At 53.3% G+C, this 26,046-nt stretch overlaps 1 protein-coding gene across 6 annotated transcripts in view; it reads left to right on the top strand.

Moving 5' to 3' along the window:
• The window catches only part of LOC144168958 (transformation/transcription domain-associated protein-like), a 137,810-nt gene that overhangs the window by 94,770 nt on the left and 16,994 nt on the right, over nt 1-26,046 (top strand). For 4 of the 6 annotated variants that reach the window (XM_077697953.1, XM_077697955.1, XM_077697954.1 and 1 more), the window contains exons 28-39: nt 95-1,252; nt 1,730-2,512; nt 4,380-5,183; nt 8,052-8,195; nt 8,309-8,706; nt 10,672-10,807; nt 11,379-11,570; nt 18,298-18,504; nt 18,767-18,939; nt 20,074-20,747; nt 21,949-22,056; nt 24,106-24,239. In XM_077697953.1, the coding sequence (XP_077554079.1) occupies nt 95-1,252; nt 1,730-2,512; nt 4,380-5,183; nt 8,052-8,195; nt 8,309-8,706; nt 10,672-10,807; nt 11,379-11,570; nt 18,298-18,504; nt 18,767-18,939; nt 20,074-20,747; nt 21,949-22,056; nt 24,106-24,239 (4,911 nt within the window). The remainder of the gene's footprint in view (nt 1-94; nt 1,253-1,729; nt 2,513-4,379; nt 5,184-8,051; nt 8,196-8,308; nt 8,707-10,671; nt 10,808-11,378; nt 11,571-18,297; nt 18,505-18,766; nt 18,940-20,073; nt 20,748-21,948; nt 22,057-24,105; nt 24,240-26,046) is intronic. The other 2 variants (XM_077697957.1, XM_077697958.1) reach the window with 1 other exon arrangement.

Consider the following 26,046-nt stretch of genomic DNA (forward strand, 5'->3'; position numbering starts at 1 on the left):
TTATTTTTCAAAGTGGCAGGAGTGATAGCAGTGAAGGTTGGGAAAAGCACTTGCCGGTCAGTGATGTACCTACATCAATACGTTGTTCCTGCAGCTGCTGCGGGCATTCACGGGCCGGTTCCTGCCGGACTTTGGCTTCCTGCGGGAGTTCCTGGACTCGTGGGCGGCCCGTGGCCAGACGGTGGAGTGGAAGCGGGCCGCCTTCTTCCGCTTCGTGGAGGCCTTTGCCGGGGGCACCTTCCCGCAGCCGCTGCTGGCCAAGGTGCTGCAGCAGCTGCTCATCCCGGCCTTCGCGGCCGCCTTCGAGCGCGGCCAGGGCGAGGCCCTCATCGGGGGTCCCCCGCAGCCGGAGCGCGACTCGCCCGACAACGTCATCTCTGTGTTCATCAACCGCGTCATCGACCCCGAGAACCCCTTCGGCACCTCGGACGCCGTGCGCATCCTGCTGCTGCAGTTCTCCTGCCTGCTGGTGGAGCAGGCCTCGCCGCACATCCACGACGCGGCCAACAAGCGGCAGGGCATCAAGCTGCGCCGCCTCATGACCTTCGCCTGGCCCTGCCTGCTGGGCAAGAACTGCGTCGACCCGGCCACCAAGTACCACGGCCACCTGCTGCTGGCGCACATCATCGCCAAGTTCGCCATTCACAAGCGCATCGTGCTGCAGGTGTTCCACAGCCTGCTCAAGGCGCACGCGGTGGAGGCCCGCTCGGTGGTGCGCCAGGCCCTGGAGATCCTGACGCCGGCCATGCCCGCCCGCATGGAGGACGGCAACACCATGCTCACCCACTGGACCAAGAAGATCATCGTCGAGGAGGGCCACACGCTGGCGCAGCTGGTGCACATGCTGCAGCTGCTGTACCGCCACTACCGCGTCTACTACCCTGTGCGCCACCACCTGGTGCAGCACATGGTGAGCTCGGTGCAACGCCTTGGCTTCACGCCCAACGCCAACATCGAGCACAAGAAGCTCGCCGTCGACCTGGCCGAGGTGGTCATCCGCTGGGAGATGCAGCGGCACCGCGAGGAGCACCAGGCCTCTGAGGTGGGCGATGATGCGGCTTCCGCTTCTCTTCGTCCTCCACTCTTCTTCACTCATTCGCTCATGCCCCATTTTGCCGTGCAGGAGAGCCGCCGCCTGATGGACCAGAGCGGACGGGCACGGCAGGCAGCCCCGCCACCACGCCCCGACCGGCCCATTGAGAAGCACCACGCAGACGCCCTGGTCAACTTCCTGCTGCGCATGGCCTGCCAGGTGGGGCGCTTTCCACCTCTTTCTCGGCTGCACGCATGCGAGCATGGCTGGCAGAACGTATGCCGGGCTCTCCAGAGAAAAATTTCTCCATAGTGTGCGCGCATGTCGCGATACATCGTCATAAGCATTTTCTATGAAAAGCAGCTGGTTGTTGCTAACATGAATATGGGGAATACAGTGAGTGCGGGATCCAAGGCAAAGCTTGAAAAAGACAGTGGAGGCCATCCAACTTTCTCCGTTGCATGAGGAGACCAACGGGGGAATGGGACACAGTACTAAAGCTACATGCTACTGAGCCTCTTGAAGAGAGGGACCATCATTTCTCTCCTCACAGAGAAGGAGCCTCAGTGGGAGGACTCATTGCGGAGCACCTTGTAAACAGAGACGTCCATCAGATGTTCTTCTCTTGTTCTTTGGAAAGAGGAATTGACGAGGCCCTCCCTCCCTGCCGGCCATCCCGTTCCGTCCTGCCCGCAGGTGAACGAGTCGTCGACCAACATCGGCTCCCAGGGGGAGGTGCTGTCGCGCCGCTGCGTGGCCCTGCTGAAGACTGCGCTGAAGCCCGACGTGTGGCCCTCGGCGGAGCTCAAGCTGGCCTGGATCGACAAGCTGCTCATGACGGTGGAGGGCTCGCAGCCCAACTACGGCAACATCTGCACCGCCCTGGAGCTGCTGGCCTTCCTGCTGAGCATCCTGCGGCCCGAGGCCATCCTGGCGAGCCTCAAGCCCCTGCAGCGGGGCATCGCCGCCTGCATGACCTGCCCCAACTCCAAGGTGATCCGCGCCGTGCACGCCCTGCTCTCGCGCCTCATGGGCCTCTTCCCCTCGGAGCCGACCACCTCGAGCCTGGCCTCGCGCCACGAGGAGCTCGACTCGCTCTACACAGCCATCAGCAAGGTGGTCTTCGACGGGCTGACGGCCTACGAGAAGTCGGCGGCCGCCTCGCCCTCCTCCCTGTTCGGCTGCCTCATGATCCTCAAGGCGGCCTGCGTCAACCACCCGTGCTACATCGACCGCCTCATCACGCCCTTCATGCACGTGCTGCAGAAGATGGCCCGCGAGCACCTCTCGCCCGTGCTGGCCGGAGGCGGAGGGGCCGGAGGGGGCGCCGGACAGGAGGCCACCTCCATGGGCACCGAGCTGCTCATCCTCAGCCTGGACCTGGTCAAGAACCGGGTGGGCGTCATGGGCCAGGAGATGCGCAAGGCCTTCATCGGCGCCATCCTGGTGGGCCTCATCGAGAAGTCGCCCGACGTCAAGGTGGGTGCGGCTCCGCTCTCTCTCTCACTGCCTACTTGAGCAGGAGTGTTTGTAAGAGAGTGTCGTGAAGACTCTTGCGCAAGGAAGAACTGACTGGTGAATGTCCCCAGAATACGCATTGCTTTCCTCAGAAAAAGTGCCGCTGTAAGACTGTGTTGTGCAAATAGTATTCGGAATGAATGCGTTTGAATACAGTGTACAGTGCAGCTGTGAGAAGTGGTGTTCATGCTTACTGCGGCAAGGATCATCCCTCACCTCACCTTGAGGGCACACGAGCGAAAGTCTATGAGTTCATGCTGTACGTTGCCCCACACATCAAGTTTCTTCGTAGAACAAGTGTGAACATTCGTAAAACTGCCAACTATTGCTTGTGTTTTTATTTTTTCCTGTTTTGTCAAAGGAATTGCAAAATTGAAAGTATTGGCTTTTCAGGGTACCGTAATTACCCGATTCTAATGCGCCCCCAATTCTAACGCGCACCCTATTTTCCAGGCAAAAAACCAAAAAAAACTTGCACCTCCGTTTGTAACGCGCAAGGAACTTTGTGAGCAAGAAAAACGAGTGCAAGAGAAACGGGCGATTTATTCCCTGAAGTAATCTCACTCATCTCACTGCTCATCGCTCTCCGAGAGCTCCTTGTCGCCTTCCGCTGACCGCAGCATCTCGTCATTGGTGCCGTCAAGCGCGTTTGCGATGCCACACTTCTGAACGAACGTTCAACCATGTTCCATGGGATCGTGGCCCACGCCTCGCATGCCCATCCCGCGAGCTTCTCCAGAGGCATACGCTTCAGCCAACCGCCCGTTGTGAACGCGTGGGAGCCGCTCGTAAGCCGCGGAAGCGGCGCACCTTCGTTGCCGCTGCTGCCATTGCTGCTATCAAGCACGCAAGTGGAATAATTTGACGATTTGTGTGAACGCCGAAAGAAAAGCATAGGCGCCTAGGTCCGAAAAATTGTTGCTAAAAGCCTTGGCACCATCTTGTGATGGCGATGGCAATGGTTGGAACAAAATTTCAGCTGATTCGGCAGTTTCGGTTTCGTATCCGATTCTAACGCGCATGCAATTTTTCGGCCTATTTTTGCGGGAAAAAGGTGCGCGTTAGAATCGGGTAAGTACGGTAGATGTATTCCCTGACTTATGGGGTAACCTACGGGCTAACAGAGAACCCTGGCTAGCTTCACTAGAGTAAGCACTACTTGCTGCACACTAGCCCCAGTGGAATCCGAAGACTCATGCACGGTAGACAGACTCCAGCAATAAAAGTTGAGGCTATATTGACTGGCAAGTACAGGGTACATACCAGAGAACCTGACTGTTGCTTGTGGGGAGGAGCAGTCCTGCTAGCTGAAGCCACGGGGACCCAGACTCTGATACCCGTCCTTGTGGCAGTGGGAAAAATGGCGTCCCGATGAATGGCCAAGACGAAATTTTAGAGCAGAGTTCTCTCGAAACGATTGTGCATCCAGCTTCTCCGCTTGGGTGGAGAGGAGGCCTCCCACAATGATTGGGTAGAGGGTGGTGCAGCAAGAGGCAACATACTGGTCCCCCCCACCCATGCCATTACGCGCACACGCTTACAATGGGCCAAGTCTGAAGCACCGCCTGTGGGTCACTGAGGGACGAAGACACACGTGACGCGCCAACTGCCAGAATGGCCACCTCCAGCTCACCTCATGTGCGCGGACGATGCGTGAGGAAACAAGGGTCCCCATAGACATCACTGGTACCTAATTGTTTGTAAGAGAGGTCCCCAGAGGAGATGAAAGTGGCCAGCACTCAAAGTGTGATGCCATCCAAATCAGTATCAGTGGCAGGTGGGCATCTTTCATGCTTGCTCATGTGTTCTCGTGTTCTGTCGCTGTCAGGTGCTGCGTGCCATCACCAAGATGGTGGAGGACTGGGTGAAGAGCAAGTCCCCGTTTGCGGTGAACCAGTCCCCGACGCTCAGGGAGAAGTCGATCCTGCTGGTGAAGATGATGCAGTTCATGGAGAAGCGCTTCCCGGACGAGCTGGAGCTCAACGGCCAGTTCCTGGAGCTGGTGAACCACGTGTACCGGGACGAGGCCCTGAAAGGCACCGAGCTGACGGCCAAGCTGGAGCCGGCCTTCATGGCGGGCCTGCGCTGCGTGCAGCCGGCCGTGCGCGCCAAGTTCTTCGAGGTGTTTGACGGCAGCCTGCGGCGGCGGCTGCACGAGCGGCTGCTCTTCATCGTCTGCTCGCAGAACTGGGAGACCATCGGACCCCACTTCTGGATCAAGCAGTGCCTCGAGCTGGTGCTGGGCACGGCCGTGGGCAACGCCCCGCTGCGCAGCAACCAGCCGGCCACCATGCTGCCCGCGGCCACGGCCGGCCTCCACTCGCTCGAGGACCTGCCGCAGCCGCCCATCAAGGAGGAGCCCGCCCCCGCCTCGGAGGTGGCCGTGGAGGAAGAGATGGACATGGAGGAGCGGTCGCTGCTCGAGGCCGGCGGAGGGGGCCGCACCCGGCAGAACCTGCAGCAGCTGGTGCAGCGGCAGGGCCGCTTCTTGGAGGGGGTGCGTGACCTCCGGCTGGGGGCCTTCCTGGCGGCCACCGTGCAGCTCTGCCACATGGACACGGCCCTGGCGCAGCACCTCTGGGTGCAGCTGATGCCTCGCCTGTGGAAAGTGCTCAGCGACCGCCAGCAGAGCGTGAGTGCCTGTGCCCCTCTGTCCGCTCCTCCTCTTCACCGTTGCTCCCTTCTCCGCCCTCCTGTTTGCCCCCTGCGGCCTCATTTCTTTCCTGTATTCCGGTTATGCAGCCCTCTCCCGCTTCTTTTCACCCTCCCTCTTGTATTCCCCATTTACTTCCCTCCCTGTCCAATTTCCAGTGTAGGAGTAGCCCACTACAGAGTAGGGCCACCAGAAACATTTCTGGCCCATGAGAGAAGAGGGTGCTACAGGGCAGGGATAACAAAAGACTGTTGTATTTTAACGTTTGCAGTGAAGCAAGCAGATACACGGCCAATTTCTTAACGTCGATTTCAGGTACCAGTGCATAATGGTTTAAACTTCTTGCATAATAAACTTTCTGGGTTTTGTATGTTTGCTGGCAGCACTGCCTCCTGCAGTGTCATGTATGAGCGGCAACAATTTGAGGATTTTGGAGGCAGTTGCGAAACAGAGGAGTGATTTTGGTGGTCGATGTGACAAGCGTAACTCAGTGGGTGCAGTGACTTGATCGCGCAGGCAACAGCAACGAGATAATACACTGTGTCAGGTTGGATCAATAGTAATTTTAATAAGATGCTCATTGAGCAAAACTACGGTATGTCCGAAACCACAAGAAATACGCACAGCAGATATAGAAACCAAACAAACAGTAGGGAAATGCGGTCAAGTGGTAGAGAGAATGACGAAACGTAAAAGTAAACGGAAAAAGTCACGGTACGTGTTTGTCATTCGCAACGTTCCAATGCACCGGTGGTACAGTCGAATCCCGCTACAACGAAATTGACGGGACGTGCGAAAAATTTCGTTGAAGCGAAAATTCGTTGAGGCGAAATATGCCCCAACACACCACGGAAAGGCCAGAAAAATAGCCCCGTACGTTTCCGCAACATTGGCAGCATAATACAATGTTTAGAAAAAGGAGTGACACGCAAGAACTCATGTTTATTCGGATAACAAACATACCAATGGTTATGTTTTTTCACCACCCAAAGAACGCATTACGGAGGGGGGTGAAGATATGCAGGCGCAAAACGCATCGCTGTACAACAAGGCGTGCCCACCGAGCTGATTACTTGCAGATAACTGCTAGGCCGTGGGAAGCCCCCCTCTCGCTTGTGGCAGGAGCAGTGCCATTATCTTATCCTCCGACAGGGCACGGCAGCTACTGACCTTGGCAGGCAAGACGCGCGCGCTTGCATTTAACATGACCACGCGCCCGCGACTAAGATAGGATGACTAGGCTTCAAGAACAAACACGCAAACATGATTTTTGCTCTTGGCTATGAAGAATGGTAGAAGGAAAACGGCAAGGACAGCTGCTCACAACGCATACATGACGGCACCACGCCAGCAGCGGAGCACATTCATGCAATTTCAACTGGATGCGGATACGGATTGGCTGTAGCTCTGGGGCTCTGCCTTGGCGAAGCGGGCCTGCGCCTCGTGTAAAGACGGCCAGCCACATCGTTATCACCATCAAGCAATGGCGTGCGCCTATGAGTTATTTTTTGTTTTGTTTTGGGTGGCGGTGTGGTCGCAACGCGCATGTTTTCGGTGAAACTAAGCGTCCTGAATGTATAAAAAGTTACAGATAGCTGGCGCTATGCTTATTTTATTGTAAAATAATTGTTCGAACCCAGCCCAAATCATCTAAAATTTCGTTGAAGCGAAAGCAAGCCAGACAAATGGTTCGTTGTGGCGAGGACTTTGTTGCATTGACTTCTATGGCTAGCTGACGGGGAATTGGAAATATTTCGTTGAAGCGGAAATTTCGTTGAAGCAGCGTTCGTTGTAGCGGGGTTCGACTGTATCGGAGCACAGTCAAGGCGTGATGGCATCACACGGCTAGGTCACATCTCGTGGCTGCTGGTTATGCAGCACGGGCCGAGCTTCTGCTCGTGTCGTGAGCGCAGCTCTCCTGGAGGTGCGGTTGCCTTCTTCGGAGACTCTGTTGTCCTCCCTTCCGCGATCGCCTACACCATACGGTCGCTGTCGCTGGCACCGCTCTCACCAGTGACAGCGTGCCAGGCGCACGCTCATGTTCTCACCTCGGGCACATGGCACAGTAGCCCGAGCTAATGACCCTGGTGCCACGTGCCTTGCATTGTTTTCTTTCTTTTTCCTCCGTGTGGTCTTCTGCGGTGGGCCTCTGGCTTGTGTTTTCTTTGCATGACACACTCCAGTGAGCCCCCCTGCCCCATGAAAGAAGCTTCTGACAGGCCCAAAGTGAGGAGAATGACACCATTCAAGAAATGTGGCTTTAACTACTGCCAGCACTCATGCGTAGTGTCTTTTAAAGCAGCAAACAACCTTCGTTGTGCTCAAGCTCTCATGGGAGCCTGGGATGTGTTTGTCATGGAGAAAAGCATGGTTGTTCTGTTTTAAACAAGGAAAACTTTGCAAGGGGCAGGAAATTTCGGGAGGATTCTGGTGCTGTTTAACGGAAAAATTCTCACCACTTCCATCCAAGAGCATCCATAGGGACAGTTACCTTTTCTCCGTGTGTTGTTTTGTGAGGCAGCATGTATGGTGAGTAGTGCGAGCTGCACTGTCACTCGCATACAGTACAGTTAATTGAAAATGTCAATACTTGCGCAGAAGCAGTCGAGGCTTGTTGCAAGTTAGTTTCTTCAGTGCTTCACTGTCACTGCTAGATGCCTCGCGAGACAAGACCGGCTGCATGTGCGTGGGGCTCTCGGGCATTTGACCCGTTTGTTTGAATGCTGCGATCTGTCGGATACTTGGAATGCTAAAAGCGCACTAGGGATTGAACCAAATAGCAAACACTATTTGCAAAGTATTGTAAACTTAGGAGTCTTTCCATTTCTTGGGCCCCATGTCGTGCAGGTGCTGGCGGGGGAGCTGGTGCCGTTCCTGTGCAGCGGGAGCCACGTGGTGCAGAAGGACTGCCACCCCAACGCCATCGGCACCTTTGTGGAGGCCCTGGCCCAGTGCTCGCCCCCCGTTCCCATCAAGCCCTCGCTCATCAAGGTACCGTGCCCCTTCTCTCTTCTCTGTGGCGGCCGCTCCTTCTCCTTGGAGAAAGAGAGGGGAGACATGCCGTGCTTGGAGTAGTGACGTGCCCCTCTCCTCCCCTTTCGCAGTACCTGGGCCGTTCGCACAACCTGTGGCACCGCGCCTGCCTGCTGCTGGAGCAGGCGGCCCTGACGGCCCGCGGAGGCAGCGTCTCCTCCTCCTCCTCCTCCTCGTCGCTGGGCGGGGTGCGCGGGAGCGGAGGCCTGTCGGGGGGCGGAGCGGAGGAAGCGGCGGAGGACGCCCTGGCGGAGCTGTACGCCCTGCTGCGGGAGGAGGACCTGTCGGGGGGCCTGTGGCAGCGGCGGGCCCGCCACCCGGAGACCTCCCTGGCCCTGGCCCTGGAGCAGCAGGGCTGCTTCGAGCAGGCCCAGGCCGCCCTGGAGGCCGCCATGTCCCGGGTGCCTCGGCACGAGGCCGCCTCCATGCTGCAGAGCGAGTGCCGCCTCTGGGAGGAGCACTGGCTCAGGTCGGTCGGGGCGGGGCAGCTAGGGCGCTGCGCTGGGGTCTTTAACAGCGGCACTGAGCCTTTTTGTCTGTCTGCTGAAGGTCGTGCGTCACGCAGGGGTAGGAGCGGGTTCCCAGACTCACCAGTGGCCTTTCAGAAACCGGTTCCCAGACCCACTGATAGAGGGCGCAGTGGTCTTGCGGGGACGGGTTCTTCTCCCTCCTGCTAGGGGTGGGAGAGGGGAGGGAACTTTCTGCTGTTGACGTTTAGCTGCCAATTCCTTTGCGCGAACCTTAGAATTTGTGCTGTGATGGCGCTGCCTTTCTCGGGCAAGCGTCCATTGACACTTGAGCTGGCGTACAAAAACACCAGCTCCTCAGTTTCAGTAGATATCACACTGGGTGGAACAGGTTTTCATTTTGTAGTTTATACGTATTGTAAGGAGGTCTTCTGCCAGCATTGTTCTCACTTAAAGGTGCTAGTCAAAAGCACTTTTTCGTTATTTTTGTAGTAACAGCTTTGAAACTTTCATCAAGATACATTTTTTTTGCAGATTCCCAGACTGTTATCAGATTTTATGTAAACTCACTAGTTAATTAATTATCACATGTGCATTAGCAAAATGAAGGGACTTTTGCCTACACTTTTTCACCATCAAAACTTTCCTGCACAGTAGCATGCAATAGCTCATTACGCTCGTTATGAACTACATTATGCGAATAACGAGCAGAAATTACAACAAAAAAAATTGTTACTGTGAAAATAAAAAGAAATGCCTCACAGTTTTTTGTCAGTGGTCCTCTAACCATTGCATGTGCTCTTGCAGAGGCTACAAGTACATATTGCAGAATAAAGTAGATAAGTGCTTTCCATATACTTTTAAGTGCCAAGTATGTATTTCTACATGTATTTCTACAAGCATTTCTACATGTGTGCCAAGTTTAAATTTTAAGGAAATAAAATTGTGGAGCCAAAATTTGGCAACATACAAAGATCCCAAAACGAGAAAATTGTGTTTGTAAGTGTGAAGCATGTTTATTAATTGGGATGCACATAAATGTGCTGAAAACTAGGCAACAAGTGGAATGTCCAGAAATCCAACACGGACCTATAGTTCATTCCACAAGCTAGGTGCAGCACTGTGGAGGCTGCATTGTTGTCAACAGTGCGCCCACTGAGGGCGCCTAACTTGTGGTGAAAGGGGTCCTGAAAGGACATTCCTTTCTCCCCTCTCAGCAAGTGGAACTGCAAGGCCCCGGTGCCTTTTGTCGCTTCCTTCGCGGTGAGTTAAGCGCCCCGAGGGGGCGGTCTGTTGACAACAATGTAGCCTCCGCAGTGCTGCACCTAGCTTGTGGAATGAACTATAGAACTGTTCTTGTACAGTAGGTCATCTCATGCCATTCTTAAGCTTGAGAAAGTACAGGCGTACGAGTCTCTTGTGCCTTTCTGTCTGCTGCCATTTGTTGGCAGTTGTTCAGTCAAGTCGCCCACAAGCGTGAGGCATGCGTCGATGTCACACTGCACTGTACAAAAACGGCAGTCACTGACTAGCCTTTTCGTTATTTTTCAATAACAAAAAGGCATTGTTGAAAATTATGTTGTTGAAGAAATCGTGTGACAGCATAATAGTGAATTTAAAGTTTTAGTTTAATATGTCGAGCAGTCTTCTTTTTATACAAGTTTACGTGTTGCTTGCTCGTGAAAGTCTAGCATGCCAATGAAGCATGTTAGGAATCTTTGTTTACCTAAAAATATGATGCAGGGCAAGACATTCTTCATTTTTTAAAATTTGATTTATGTTATACGGAGTGTAATTTTCACGGCTACACATTCTACCAGAACTTGTGGTACGCCGTTTTCCCTTCCCCATCACAAAACAACATGAGCCTAAATGAGAAATATGAGACTGTCTTGATGACCTCGGGCACTCTTTGAGGATTGAAAAGAAACGAGCACCCTCTCTCCCCCCCATGCCTTCCTCCGCAGGTGCTGCAAGGAGCTGAACCAGTGGGAGTTGGTGCTGGAGTACGGCAGCTCCAAGAGCTGCGCCAACCCTCACCTGGTGCTGGAGAGCGCCTGGCGCGTGCCCAACTGGCCCCTCATGAAGGAGGCCCTCTCACAGGTAGCGCGCTGGGTGGGCGTGAGGGGGAACCCTATTTCTGATTACCCTCAAGAGCCGATTGACGCAACTGCGTGTGCAGTCTCTGAACCAATCAGATGGCCTAGAGCCGTGGCAGGTAACCACCGTCCTGCTCTTGATGGTGATTAACAGTTGCATTGGTGTCACGCATCCTTGCTGCCGATGGAAGGGCAACCATGTGTTCTTGTAGGCACGGTTGGCACTGTTATCGGGCCTAGTCAGCCAGACGTGGTCACTGATGACCTAGTCTGATAGCTAATTGTAGTGATCTACTTGCCATGGTGTAATAGCATGATGGCGTCTCTTTGTGAGTGACTGAAGCCCCTTAGCGGAACGACCCCTGGCCACGTATTTCTGTGAGGAAGGAGTGTGCGATCGACAATGGGATCCCTTCTTCGGAGGCAGCGCAAGAGCTTCAGCGGATAGCACCGGGGTGTTTTTCAAGATTCCGAGCTGGACTGCGGTCAAATCTCGGCCCAGTAAATCTTGCGGGACCTTCTTCTGAGGGGTGATGAGCCCTCTTTCCCTCCCCCCCCCCTCCCCCCTTGTTCAGGTGGAGCTGAGCTGCCCGAAGGAGCAGGCGTGGCGGGTGAACCTGTACCGGGGCTACATTGCCATCTGCCACCCGGACGAGCAGCACCTGTCCCTGGTGGAGCGCGTCGTCGAGGTCATCACGGGACAGTGCATCCGCGAGTGGCGGCGCCTGCCGCACGTTGTCTCACACGTGCACGTGCCCCTGCTGCAGGTACGAGAAGGGGGATAGGCTTAGGGGTTGTTTCGAGATAGAGGGGCCTCAAGCTTCGCGATCGCTGCGCCACCTGCCGCCACTTTTCCGCGGCGTTTACGGGATTTGCGCTGCATGGCTGATAGGGGCCTGTGCAGTGTTTCGGTTCTGTTTCACTTCTTTTCACATTTTCGCACCCTATAAAACTTGTTTTGGTGATTTCTATAAGCAAAGAGTATGCTTAGGTCACTTAAAAAGCAGCTGCGTCTTCGTGGTGTACTCGAGCGCCAACAAAAGCTATCCGGGGACGCGGTTCTGCGCGCTTCGTCGCCGCTCTTCCGGGCGTCGGCGATGGCAGCAGTATATCACCCCTGTCACCTCCGAATACGTCAGGCACAAGTGAATTCTACTGTCGCCTCATTTAGACCTGATACTGGCACAGTGAGAGGTTGGTTTCGTTTTGCAGCGCGGACAACGAATGCGGCTTCGTTTCGAATATATACGTCGCAGAAAATATATGTTTCGCGGATGTGATTACCCAATCCCGGACAATAACTAATGCCTTTTATAAGAATACAAGCCATGCGAAAATGTTAAGTATATTACAAGGCTGTGCTTAGTTAAATATGTGCCCACTCACGCCTTATAATATAGCAAGAAACGAGGAAAGTTAATGAAACCATGGAAAAATAAATGCTGTGCAAGTCCGAAAGAAACAGAATAGCTCTAATGGAAATGAAAAAACCCAGTGCAGCTTCTGGTATGCTAAAGATGTTCATCAAAAATTAAGCCAGGTAGGATCCACCAGACCAACTAGACGTGAAATGCACTGCTGTTTCGCGAGAAATGGGCAGGGGGAGGGGATGGGTACGCTGTATTTGTACAAATTCGGAGCGAAATCAAGTAATGAAAGTTTTAGTAATCACACACACAAATCTCGCGTTCACTTTCCTTTTGTTTTTCGACTTCGACGAATAGCTGTTCATTCGGCGGACGCATTTTTGGACGTATAAAGGGTAGGCAGTTCAGAAGCGATGAAAGGTGTCATTGGAAGAGTGTGGTATCTGATTTCAGATACCACACTCAGGCCCTCTGATTTCAGTTTGTGCTTTATTCTGCAGGCTGCCTGCGCCATATGATGATGTTTCGAAGAAGCGTTTACTCGCGCACAAAGATTATATTCTAAGCCCGTCTCCACGCTGCTTGCAGAGGATATATCTTCATGCTGCTTGCGGAGGATACCGTATTTACTCGCGTAATCCTCGCACTCGCGTAATCCTCGCACCCCTAATGTGAGCCACTAAAACTTGGATTTTTTGGTTCCTCGCATAATCCTCGCACCCCCAACTTTGCAGCGGCGAAAGTTGCCTGCTCGCGAAACCCGCATGGTGCACGCGCTCTCCAACGCGCGCCCTCCCCCGCCGCCTCTCCGTTCGGCGGAGAGCGCTATCCAAGGCCATCCAGGCGCCCTAACAACCTGCATGGCTACTCCCTAACAGGCGCGCTAACACTGCTAACACGCTACTCACACTGTCCTTGAGCCGGTTTCGCGTGCGCGCAACTAGACGGTGTTCGCGCAGCCCGCTGTCGTGTCGTCGTGTCGCCGTCGTGTCGCCGTCGTGGTCCCGTCGTTGAGCGGCAAGAAGTCACTCGCGTCAGTGGTGGATAGCTCGCTGCCATTTTGAGATCTCTTTGTTTTGTGCTTGGCGCCGCTTCGCCATGGGGAAGAGCGCCAGCTACACTGCCGCTTTCAAATTGAAAGCGATAGAGAACGCGATCAAACACGGCAACCGCGCCGCAGGAACGTTGGGCACTTCGGCGTCATCGACTTCAACGTGCGTTACTGGAGTAGGGCACGCACATGACGACGGCGAGATAGGGCGCGCGCCAGAAAGCAAAGGCGGCAATTTCATGATCGCTGATCGACGGGAGAGTCCGGAGGCGGTTTACGTTGTAAATAATAAAATAAAATAAGAAATAGCTGCTGTTGGCAACACTGAGCTTACATATACAAAAAACGACCGCTACATTTAGCGAGATTGGTAGAAGGCAAATTGGCAACACTGTGCACCGGATTTTTTTTCCGCGCATAATTCTCGCACCCCTAACTTTGCATTGACTTTTCCGGAAAAAAAAAGTGCGAGGATTATGCGAGTAAATACGGTATATGTAGCAGATGAATGTTTACGGGCGCTCACCTCACAAGACGACCCTTTATCGTGTGCTGATCCCCGAGTATAATTCTGCATTATCCATCGTACTTTCGTTGAATGTTCGCAAAATTAAGACACACTGGCTTGTAAATGGTGGTGATCAATATATGAAGTACAGTGTAGACCGCTTATAACGTATGTCTCGGGAGCGGCGAAAATCCGCACTATAAGCGGTACCGCACTATAACCAAAACATGCACAAACCAAAGCATATTCACAACTTACCTTTTGGGTATCCTTTAGTTAACATCACACGAATGAACACAACATTTTAAGCAAGGCCAAGATGTTTATTTCGCATCCGTTCGTCCGCGCATGCTAACGGAAGAACGCGGTAATCTTGGCTTGACGTTGCCTCTTAACGGCGCTCTGCACCGCCTCGTCCTCAACGACGCTAAGGCACTTCAGCGCTTGCTCAGACAGGCCGTTCTGCCCGCAGTACGCCTTCAATTTTGCTAAGCACTCGAGCGCCTCGTTGGTGGTGACCGGCGGGATTTCGTCATCCTCGGACTCCTCCTCAGAAGCACTCGCACCTTCCCCGTCGGCGCCACAAACCGCCGTCACGATAGCCTCGTCGGTGGCCGCCGGCTCACAGACGGGGGACTCGTCGTCGCAGTCTTTGTTGAGGTATCCCTCGAATGTGTCAGTCGCTGACACAAACTCGTTGCTGATGAGGTCAGACCACACGTCCGTGGTGTCGACCGCGTCGTCGCTGGGCTCGTCGAGGGCAACCGGGGCGTCATCACAACGCACAAGCCCAGCCTTGCGGAAGCACTTACTGATGGTGGAGGCTTTCGTCTGCCACCATGAAGCGGTGATCATGTCTATTGCGCCCCGCAAGTTCACTTTCAGGGGTTCTTTGCATTGCAGGCTAAGCACCACCCTCTCGCAGATGCGCTTCCTGTAGTGCGCCTTTACGGTGGCAATGACGCCTTGGTCAAGGGGCTGGCTCTTCGCGGCGGTGTTCGGGGGCAGGTACTTTAGGTTGATGGCAGTCAATTTCGCTCGGTTGTTGTGGGCGGAGCAATTGTCCAGGATGAGGACCACGCTGCGCTCTTCGGCGACCATATCTTCGTCGAACTTCCGCAGCCAGCAGGAAAACAATTCCCGAGACATCCATGCCCGTGAATTGGCTTTGTAAGTCACGGGCAGGCATTCTCGTTTCTTGAAACAACGAGGCCGGGCCGACTTGCCGATTAGCAGTAAGCGCCGCTTGTCCGACCCGTCCATATTCGCACAGAATAAAACTGTGACGCGCTCCTTCGACGCTTTGCGGCCAGTGCAGGGCTCGCCTTTCAATGCGAGCGTGCGGTTGGGAAGCAGGTTGTAGAAGAAGCCGGCTTCGTTGGCATTGTACACGTCCTGGTTGTACCCGCCGCGGTGGCTCAGTGGCTAAGGCGTTGCGCTGCTGAGCATGAGGTCGCGGGTTTGATTCCCGGCCACCGCAGCCGCTTTTCTGATGGAGGCGAAAAGCAAAAACGCCCGTGTGTACGAGATTTCGGCGCACGGTAAAGATCCCCAGGTGGTCAAAATTAATCCGGAGCCCTCCACTACGGCGCGCCTCATCGCCTGGGTTGCGTCGGCGCGTTAAACCCCACAATCAATCAATCAAGTCCCGGTCGGCATGAGTATGGATAGTATCGCCTCGACGTTCAGGTTCAACCAAGCCTGAATGGAGGCATCGTCGACCTCACCAGCCTCGCCGCTGACCACCTTGCATGTGATGCCGTGGTGGTCTTTGAAGCGCTGAATCCACCCATCCACCCATTCCACCATTTCAACCCATTCAGTGGGTTGAAATTGTTGTGCCCCAAAAGGCAGCCGAAGCATCTCGCTTTCGCCTGCAGCATCGGGCCACTCACTGGGACGTTCTGCGCCCGGACTTCGCTGAACCACCGGAACAAGGCCTCGTCCACATCTTCGTACTTAGAATCGCGGATTCTTTTCCTGTCCTGCGTTGACGAGCCTTGCTGTAGCTGCTGCCGCACCTTGTCGCGGTTTTTCCATATGGCAGACACAGTTGTGTCGGCGACGCCATACTTTCTTGCCGCTGACGCCTTTTTCATGCCGCATTCGATGTCCCGGACAATCTGCTCCTTCGTTTCAAGAGACAGCGGTTGTCTCTTCTTGACCGAAGGAAGGGCAGACGCCATAGCGGCAGAAACGCGGGCTTGAGACACTACTGTGCGGCTGGAGTGAAGCGGTCGAACAGGCTTTTCGCGTTCTCAACCGTCCGCACAGCGCTGCACGAGAGCTACTGCGGACCCCACGCCTCAGGAGCCTTGGCAGCCTCGGCGCTCGCTTCTCGCTACGAAGGTTGTTCGCCCTCCACTACCTCCCCTCTACCTTCTCCGCATTTTCTCTGCATTTCTCTTCCGTTCGTACCATCTCCGCGTTTCGTGGCGGGGGACACGGAAAGGAAGCTGGCGAAAGCGTCAGTACCCTCTTCTATCCTTCTCTCCGTGTCTCGCCGCCGTTTTTGGTCGACTCCTCGCCTCCCCAGCCTTGCGACGCACGTGTTGTCTGACCGGTTTTTGCTTTTTTTTCTCTCTCTCTGCAGCCCCTTTTGTCGCGCCCGCGCTTTCACGGCCTTCGAAAGGCTCGCTAGCTGCTCCGGCGATGAGCAGGCCCCGCGGAAAACCGCACTATAAGCGGTCTTCTCCCTTTCGCGGCCGCATTGTAAGCGGTATGCTTATACATTGAGTTCTATGGGAGGACTACCGGTGGTCACAAAAAAAACCGCGTTATATCCGGTTCCGCACTATAAGCGGTTACGTTATAGATGGTCTACGCTGTATGATATTGGCAAACGTAACTAGCGTGCTTTCAGGTATGAGTGCTCCGCTAGATTATGTAAGCTCATGAAACCAATTTACATCGTAGTATATAGCCTTAGCATGAACATCTGAGGAAACGCTGGTTACAGAGACACTGTTAGTAAATTTCACGGCAGTGTAACTACAACCAGCTCCATCCATGCGCTGGTTCACAGGCAGCGCTCGAGGCGTATAGGCTTAGCGGGTGCTTCGGGAGAGTGGGGCAGCCGCCTGCCCTACATAGTGTTACATGTACACGTGCCCTTGCTACAGGTACAAAGGGAGTGGGGGGGAGGGGTGGATTCTAAACTGTAGGGTTAGTAGGGGCACTTTGTGAAGAAAGGGCAGCCGAGTGGCCCATGGTGCATGGGAGCATGGCAAAAGTTGCAGTGCTTCAAATTGTGAGGGGCGACAGCCGTGAACCAGCGTGAGAGAGCGCCAGTGGGGACCTAGTGCTCCAGATCGTCTGCCTTCTTCAGTCTTCATTTTCAGTCCTCACAGTCTTCGTCTTCGTAACAAAAAAAAAGGCTAACGATTTAGTTCAAGCTGAAACGCTGATTCTCTGAACGCCGTCTGTGTCCAGAAGTTAATGTAGAGTAGACAAATGTGGTCCTAGGAGGCTTCCGCCCAAAACCTAGCAGGAATCCACGAAAGATCTATCAGCTGCGAAAAATGGCAGTGATATTTGCAGGAAATTCTTGAGAAGTCTGCAGGAAAAGGTGCTACAAATCAGGAATTTCTGAACCTAGAAATGGGAATTTTCCTTCCCAGCTTGGAACATCACTGGGCTCACATTGAAACGCTACCCGTTGACAACTCGTGTGCTGTGCATAGAAACACAGCGCAGAAAGGGGCACCACTAAAGCGTGTGCAGTGAAGGCACACAAGCGCCCCCTCAGGAGTGCGTCAGCATGCCGTGTGTGGCATTGCCGAGAGTGGACATAGCTTGGCTTTTCGAGGTACAGTCTCGAGTCGCTGTGGACAGTCTGCAGGTGGGCTGATTCCCCACGCTAAAGAAATATAAGTGAGAATCCAATGCTGGATTGCTTCTTGGGGAGTCCACGGGGAGTCAAGGACTGACGATTGAACAGCCCCACTGTTCATCCTAAACAGCCAGCAAAGACACCCCGCTAAACGGACAGAACAGACTTGGAAGAGAGATTGAGAGAAACATCTTTAATGGGCAAGTGAGGTCAGCCAAGCTAGGGGCCCGACTTGCTACACTAAATGGGGGTGAAGGTGCGATGAAAATATATGAAAAGAACTCTCACTTACACATGAAAGACGCATACGAAAAGCACACACACAATCAGGCAATATACGTAGTCCAAGAGTTCATAGCTCACTCTCAAGTCCAGTGCTCCGGAGGAACGTCAACAGCGCCTTTGTTGCATGACTTGCCGTGCCTGTTGTAAGCCAGGGCCCAAGCAGGTGCCTCGAAGGGATCTGGGCGTACACGGGCAGGCTTAGGGAAAGCTTAGCTGTGGTACGCTCAATTTCATAGCGAGGTCATGCAAAATTGCTCATGCAAAACTGCTCATGCAAAAAGAAAGGGCTTGGAAGACTGCACATGTCTTGTGTGTAACCTGCTGTTTGATGTCACTTGGTGCTTGCATACACATTGTATGAACCATGACAGTAAATCGTCTGGAGTTTGGTGCGCTCTGCTCTGTCCCGTTGGCCTGTCTGTGTGAGCCTGCTCTCTCTTCCCTCCCCCAGGCGGCGCAGCAGATAATGGAGCTGCAGGAGGCCTCCCAGATCCACCAGGGCTTGCAGCCCGCGGTGGCGGCCGCAGTGGGTCGGCCCGCGGCCAGCCTGTACGACATGCGGGCCATCGTCAAGACATGGCGCAACCGGCTGCCCGTGCTCAGCGACGACCTCTCCCACTGGAGCGACATCTTCACCTGGCGACAGCACCACTACCAGGTGAGGTCCTCTCTCTCTCTCTTCCTTCGCACGTCCTCTTTTGGTGGCAGGGTGTCTCTCTCGGACGAGGAGTGCTGATGTCGATGAAGTGGGTCCAGCACTGTGCCAGAACCAAACTGTATTTCACAGCGAAATGACTCGCAATGACATCTCCAATGACTCCTCGCCGTCTTCTGAAGGTTGTCCCTGTGACCTTGCCCCCGTACTCGTCTGGATGATACCCGGTGCAACGAACGCAACAGCTTGCTTGTCGGATGTGCAGGCCATCGTGAGCCACTACGACAGCGGAGCGGCCCAGGTTGGGGGTGGCCCCGTGGAGGCCCCCGGCAACCAGGCCATGCTCGGGGTGCACGCCTCGGCCCAGTCCATCATCCACTACGGCAAGGTGGCCCGCAAGCACGGGCTCACCAATGTCTGCCTCGACTCGCTCAGCCGGTGAGTAGCGGCAGACTGGGCCGCTCTGGCTCCACCACTGGGCTACTTGTTGCAGCAGCACACGTTGTTTTCTGTAACGGCAAGAGCAGTAGAGGGGCACATGTGCAAAGCGTTTACGCATTCATGCTCCTCAGGTCGTGTGCATTTTGCTGCTTGCTCATCCCAGTGGGATGCAATGTCTTCAAAGATAAGAGCACAAAAAAAGACTGGCATAGACAGGCGAGCAAGGACTGCGATGACTCATCCTGCCGCCTTTTTTTGGGCTGTTTTCCTTGAAGTACATGCCAATATGCCCTGTTTTCCATCTTAAGAGGATGAACTGTCTTGTTAGGAGCAAGTAGTGCGTCGGGGCACGGAGAGATGGTGCGAGGTGCGTGGGGAAGTGGGCGAAGCAGGACGCAAGAGTGAGGAGTGGGAAAACATGCGGGGGGGATGAGGAGCGGTGTGGAATAAGGTGTGGACGGTCGATCAGGATTTGGTGTGTGTGTGCGTTCGCTCCAAATCCTTACAGTCTCTTGCACCGAAATGCTACCTGCCTTACCTACCAAACATCCTTGTAATGAAACCAGTCATGTGGTTCAAAAGAATGCAAGTTCTTTCTCTAAAAGGCGGTCTAGCGCGAGCAGTTTAAAGTCGTGAGCCTGCTCTCCTCACCCCACGCGGCTTCTCCGGCCTTCTCAAGGAGCCCAGCTGTTTTGGGTCGAACTGTCTGCATTTAAGATGTCCTAATCTACAAACACCCCACCTTCAACTCCCACTTCCCCGACTTGACATAGAGTCTTCCTGCCACAATAAAGGCTACCTCCTCCTCCTATTTTTTCACAGCTTGACTGCGTTTAGGGGGGGTGTATCTCCTACATTGGGGGAGGGGGCGCACGGGGTCGGCTGTGCCTTGCTTCCACTTTCGAGGACAGCTTGGTTAGGTGTGCCTTTGTATCGTGGGACTTGGCATTGTGCACAAAGACCTTTGCCCTTTTAACTTCTTTCCTTTCAGAGACCATCCCTGAACTTTCGAGATGAAAAGACCATAGCGAATACATGAAAGGCAGTGGAGACAAAACTGGCTTCTGTGTTCACTGGCAACTACAGACCACCTGAGTTGAGTTTCCGTTCCTCCTCCTCCTCCCTGTCCAGGATCCACACCATCCCGAGCGTGCCCATCGTGGACTGCTTCCAGAAGATCCGGCAGCAGGTCAAGTGCTACCTGCAGATGTCCAGCGTGGCGGGCAAGAACGAGCTGCAGGAGGGCCTGGACGTGATCGAGTCTACCAACCTCAAGTACTTCGCCAAGGACATGACGGCCGAGTTCTACGCGCTCAAGGGCCTCTTCCTGGCCCAGATGGGCCGCTCGGACGAGGCCAACAAGGCCCTGAGCGCGGCCGTCCAGATGCACGACACGCTGGTCAAGGCGTGGGCCCTGTGGGGCGACTACCTGGAGGGGCTGTTTGGGCGCGACCGCTGGGACGCCCGGCAGCTGCCGCTGGCCGTGTCGGCGCTCACCTGCTTCCTGCACGCCTGCCGGCACCAGAACGAGCCCAAGGCGCGCAAGTACCTGGCCAAGGTGCTCTGGCTGCTCACCTACGACTCGGAGCAGGGCCTGCTGGCCGAGGCGGTGGACAAGTACAACGCGGGTGTGCCCCCGCTCCAGTGGCTGCCCTGGGTGCCCCAGCTGCTCACCTGCCTGGTGCGCCCCGAGGGCCGCCAGCTGCTCAACCTGCTGGTGCAGGTCGGCCGCGTCTTCCCGCAGGCCGTCTACTTCCCCATCCGCACCCTCTACCTCACCCTCAAGATCGAGCAGCGCGAGCGATGTGAGTGACCACCCCGCTGCTGCTGATATGCCTCTGAAGGGAGGGGTATTACATAGAGGCTAGGGTCACACATGTGCAATGGTAATGGCTTGATGCAGGGAAAGCAATGACAAAAACAAGAGGACTCAAGTTGCAAAGTTATTAGTAATGCAAAAAATAATTCCTATTAACTGTGAGAACATAGAGCAAAGTGATCAACATTAATTGGGAACAGTAGGGGACCTAGTTCGCTACCCTAGGGAACTCTGGACATGACATGTTTGAAAGAAGGGGTACAATTGTTTGCAGACATGAACTGTGTTTGAGATAAAAGGAAGTGCTTTACCCATGACAAAAAGCTAGAATATTAAGCCTAAAAAATTTTGTTAGAAGCTGGCAATAGGGAACAATGCCAGAAGCTGTGTCAACCTGGGATCTACCGTTCAGAGATAAATGCATGTCGCGAATGAATTCGGCGAGCTTTGTGTCACATGAGTACCAATCCTCTGCCAAAAACCGTGCTGGCTTTTATGTGCAACGTTTATGATCCTCCAGGTAGCTAATAGCTTGAGGGTGTATCGTAAGTGCCAGGAGTTTGCAAATGTTGGTAGTTAATGATGGGACGTTAGTTGAGTGACAAAGAGCGTTCCCCAGGCTTCAAAATGGTAATTACTTTTTCCATTCTCTGTTCTTGTGGGGTGCAACATGATGGTAATGAATATGAAGAGAGAACAGGTAGTATAGGACAAATGCTAGCTCATATATGTTTTGGTATTTTGTTAATAATGCCAACCTGGTGAGAAGCAGTAGGAATTTTGAGTCTCATTAGTAACGAGTAACCAATGTCCGTAATTGGTAACCCACTTTCCTTCACATCACTAAATATTATTTCTGGCATTCTCATATCGGGAATGAAGTTGAAGTTAACTTTAGTGCACGATGTGTTGTCCTCACGTGTGACTATTGGTATGAGCGTATTGTTTAAAACCTGTGCGCTCATTCGGCTCATTCGGGGGGGGCGCATCATAAAAGGCAAGGACACTAAAGAGAAAAACTGGACACCTGGCGATATAATTAGGGGGGAATCCTTGCCAAGTGTTCTGGCCGTGCTGGAATATGGCAGCCACTGTGCATGTGAAGTTGTCGGGTTATTGGGGTAGGGTTTTGGGGACGCTTGTTCACCCGCTGAACAGATGAAAACTGGTTGGTGTGTGCTGTGCAGACCTGTCCTGTGCTGACAAGAGCAGCGAGGAAGTCAGAACACCCGCCCAGAGTGCCGGAGGAGCCACCCCATCGCAGCCGCCCGCTGAGGCAGCGTCCCCGCAGGCCGGTGAGCAGCACCCCTTCGCCCCTGCCTGCTTGCTCGGTACTCTGTTGTCACGTGCCTTTGGTTCGAGGAGATGGTGGTGAGCTTTGAATGGTGGTAGAGCAAACAATTTCATTTTAACTTTAAGAAGCAGAAGAGACAAAACGTGTTTGTTTGTTATGTGCGATTGAGCATAGTCGCTAGTTAATTAGCTGGGCGAAACTTGGAAGGACTCGAGCTTTAGTCTAGTGAAGAAACATGGGGCTGTTCGTTTTCTCTCCCGTAGACGGCAATGTGTTCACGGCAGATGGGAATTCCACAATATTTACAACTTTTCTTGTGAACTACGTAATTGTATGAAAAGTAGATGAAACTCGGCGTAACGTCAGAGTCATCTTAGCGTCTAATAGCCATGAAATTTGTTTTGGGATAGTTTTGATTAAAAAAGAGTTGCAGGCGCTCTCCGTAGCCGTACTTCCTTTGTATAGACGGGCGTGTATTGGCAGCAGACTGGAATTCTCTAATGTTTACAATTTCACTGTGAACAATGACCAGTAAAATAATATTGGTGTAATGACATAACCGTCCTAGTGGCCAATTTCAGTATTTTTTTTCCCGGATAGTAAAACGTCGTTACAAGAGACACTGCAGGGACACGGGAAACCTGTCTCTTGTATGCGGTGTTGCTAACATGGTGAACAGAGGAAAACCAACCAAGCCATTTCCATTCAAATGTCTCTCATAACGAGGTTTAACTACCTACATTCGATTGAGACATAAGAAGCATTCACCAGGCTTTACCGCAAGATTGAGTTTTCCCGACATGGCTGCTTTTTCTTGGCACCCTGTCCAGGCACGCAGTATTGGTGAGAACCTAGCTTATAACAGCTCCGCTGTAGAAAATTAGTGTACCGTATTTACACGATTGTAAGTCGACTCGAATGTAGGTCGACCCTCCCCAAAATTGCATCTCTCAAAAAGGAAAAAAGAAAAAGAAAAAAGAAAATGGAGCGCAGGAAGTAGTCCGTTCGCCGAGAGAGTTCTTCGAGCCCAGGCGTCACCCCGGAAAATCTTTTCAAAAGATTTACCGGGGGTGACGGCCCAGGCACTCATGACAGACGGGACGATTCAGCACAACACAGAAGTGACACAAGAACACGCAGCCACCTAGAAGATTGTATCACAAGGAGAAGCTCTTTCGTCAACTACCAATACCCCCCATAGGGTGGCTCTTCCATCAATGATCGATGCTCCCTCAAGAGCCGTGCACTGGTGGTGCGCACAGTAGATGTTAAAAAAGAACTCCTTTTGTATAAGCACGTGGAATAGCCATGCGTTGTGGGTTGAGTGGGAAACTTTATTCCCAATCTGAAAACACATTCGCTGCGAAATGACCCCCATCGAAGCTACCGGCAGCGGCACTGCCACGCGATATCAAAGCAAACATAGCGGCTGACACTAGCGGCCGCTCACGATTTCCTTTGATTCGTGAGTACGTTACTCGCATTCAAGAAGCATTTTTTCGTCCTTAATAAACAAAATGAGTATTACCGAATCCCTTGAATCAATGCATGGCGCTGATGTAGCACAATTATATCACGTTCAGTACACTTCCAAATGCGCTGGTGGAAGGTTAGCTGCTGTAGGTACGGTGGACAAAGCGCACAGATCAGGAACGCCAACTTTGAAAGTCGGCATCAGCTTTATTGACGCTAGAACGTCTGCAATGGTAAGCGCTACGCTTCAACCGTAACCATGGAAACGAGGGTGTTACGCTATCCCCAGCTCGTAGCACCCCTGATTTCTCATTTCTCTTGCCGTTACAAGTGGCACAAAGTTCGATTTCGGTTCTTAGTCAACCCCTCAACATTGGATTGTCAAACTTGAAAAAAGGGGTCGACCTACCATCGTGTAAATACGGTATGTTATGTTTCACAGCCAAGAGAGCTGGCCTGCAAGTGCTTGGTGCTCGCCCGGGGTGTGAGTGTTGGCTCTAGCACGTCTTATGTGGTGGAGGTTCTTTGTCACCCAGCCTTGCATCCTGGGTCTGAGCGGATTCCGGTTGTTGTGCAGGGGACAGTGCGCAGGCGGACGCGGCGGGGCCAATCCGGGCGACACCCTCCATGTGGCGCTGCTCCAAGATCATGCACCTGCAGCGGGACCTGCACCCCACCGTGCTGTCCTCCCTCGAGGGCATCGTTGACCAGGTCAGTGGGGAGGAGGGGCCATTCAACCACTGCTGGAGGGAACCCTTTTTGCCCCCACACGATGTCGTGGAGTGCGAAAAAGCCCTGTTTTGAATTGATTGCTGCAAACATGATGAAGCCGATGAGAAGGGGAACTTTGGAATGTGCTTTTCTTGGGAGCCAATGTGCACGAATACGCAGGGGAAGTTGAGGCCATGCCTTGCAAGGGGCCTTGCAGACAAAACACAAGTTTGGTTCATTCGAAAGATTGCCTCGTCAGAATTATACTGACTCCACTTTTAATGCAAACTTCGCTCAAATTAGCTATATACAGTGGAATCTCGATGATACTTTTCTGGGTGATACGAATTTCGGGATGATACGAATTTCTGTGAAGTCCTGGCGAAATTGCATTTTTTGCAATGGGAAAAATTTTGGCTCTTACGAAAGAACTTGCACGGCCCGGCGGATGATACGAACGAGTCGGCGAGGCGCCCGACTGCCAAGCGAGAAAGCGGCGGTGACATACGGGCTCTCTCTCCCCTCTTTGTCGTTCTTTCTCCAGGGATGGCCGGGCTATTGTTTTCTGCCCGCGAAAACGCGCCGTGCACTCCACAGGCGTTGATTGATTGATTGATTGATTGATTGTGGGGTTTAACGCGCCGACGCAACGCAGGCGATGAGGCGCGCCGTAGTGGAGGGCTCCGGATTAATTTTGACCACCTGGGTATCTTTAACGTGCGCCGAAATCTCGTACACACGGGCGTTTTTGCTTTTCGCCTCCATCAGAAAAGCGGCCGCCGCGGCCGGGAATCGAACCCGCGACCTCGTGCTCAGCAGCGCAACGCCTTAGCCACTGAGCCACCGCGGCGGGTACTCCACAGGCGTACTCCACAGGCGTGCTGACGCCGACGCAAAACCACTCGCATGCTGTGCGCGGCGCGACCGGCCGCGGCAACATGGCAGCGGCTTCGGTCACAAAGTGGTGCAGGGCGCTCGAGCGACCGCTTCTAACCGCTCTTTAAAGGAGCCATGAAGAGAAAATACAACTTCATATAATTTGAAAGACCTAGGATTCAGTACCTCACTCAGCTCCATTACAGCCCCAAAAGATGTTTTTTAACGACAAAAAAGCAAGAAGTACCTATTTAAAAACATTCAAATTTTGCGCCACAGTGACGTGTTATGAGCGAGAATGACGTCATACGGGCCAACAATAAAACATAATTTTCAGTGCGTTAACTGCACGTTAGCATTCAATTGATGCAGTCGAATGGAACAAGAGGCCCCATTACAGACGCCCAGTCATGTATCGTCGCGACAGGTCAGTTAGGCGGCCGCCAATCGCACAAACAAGGTTACGTGACGTCATAGAAAAGTTGCGGGAAATTGGCTAGGGGGTCGCGACTGCTTCACACGTTTTCTTTAATATCTCCGTTATTTTTTCGAAGATTGCGATGATATTGGTATCGTTGTTATCGGGACTAAGCAGTCTTTCTAATACGCCCAACTTGTATTTTCTCTTCATGGCTCCTTTAAAATGCTGCTGAAAGCACGCACGAAGTTTCTTGTTTGGTAAATGAGCTAATAATGTGGACGTAAACGGTGCTATAAAACATCATCCGCGCTGCTAGTGAAAGCGCCCATGAAATATCTGCCGGAGTGCTAAGCCTAAACATCTCCGGCAGAGCCAACCGGATGTGTCGAGCGCTTTGAAACTGCCGCCATGAGGCGCACGCCTTCTCATTGGTGCAAGTTGTCAGGCTCCTTCCACTGTCACGCACGTCGTGCGTCATTTTCTGACCGGGGCCACGGTGTAAGAATATTC

The sequence above is a fragment of the Haemaphysalis longicornis genome, unplaced genomic scaffold (genome assembly GCF_048455015.1).
Source record: "Haemaphysalis longicornis isolate Haplotype H1 unplaced genomic scaffold, Haemaphysalis longicornis Haplotype H1 scaffold_2, whole genome shotgun sequence".
NCBI classification, from domain to species: domain Eukaryota; kingdom Metazoa; phylum Arthropoda; class Arachnida; order Ixodida; family Ixodidae; genus Haemaphysalis; species Haemaphysalis longicornis.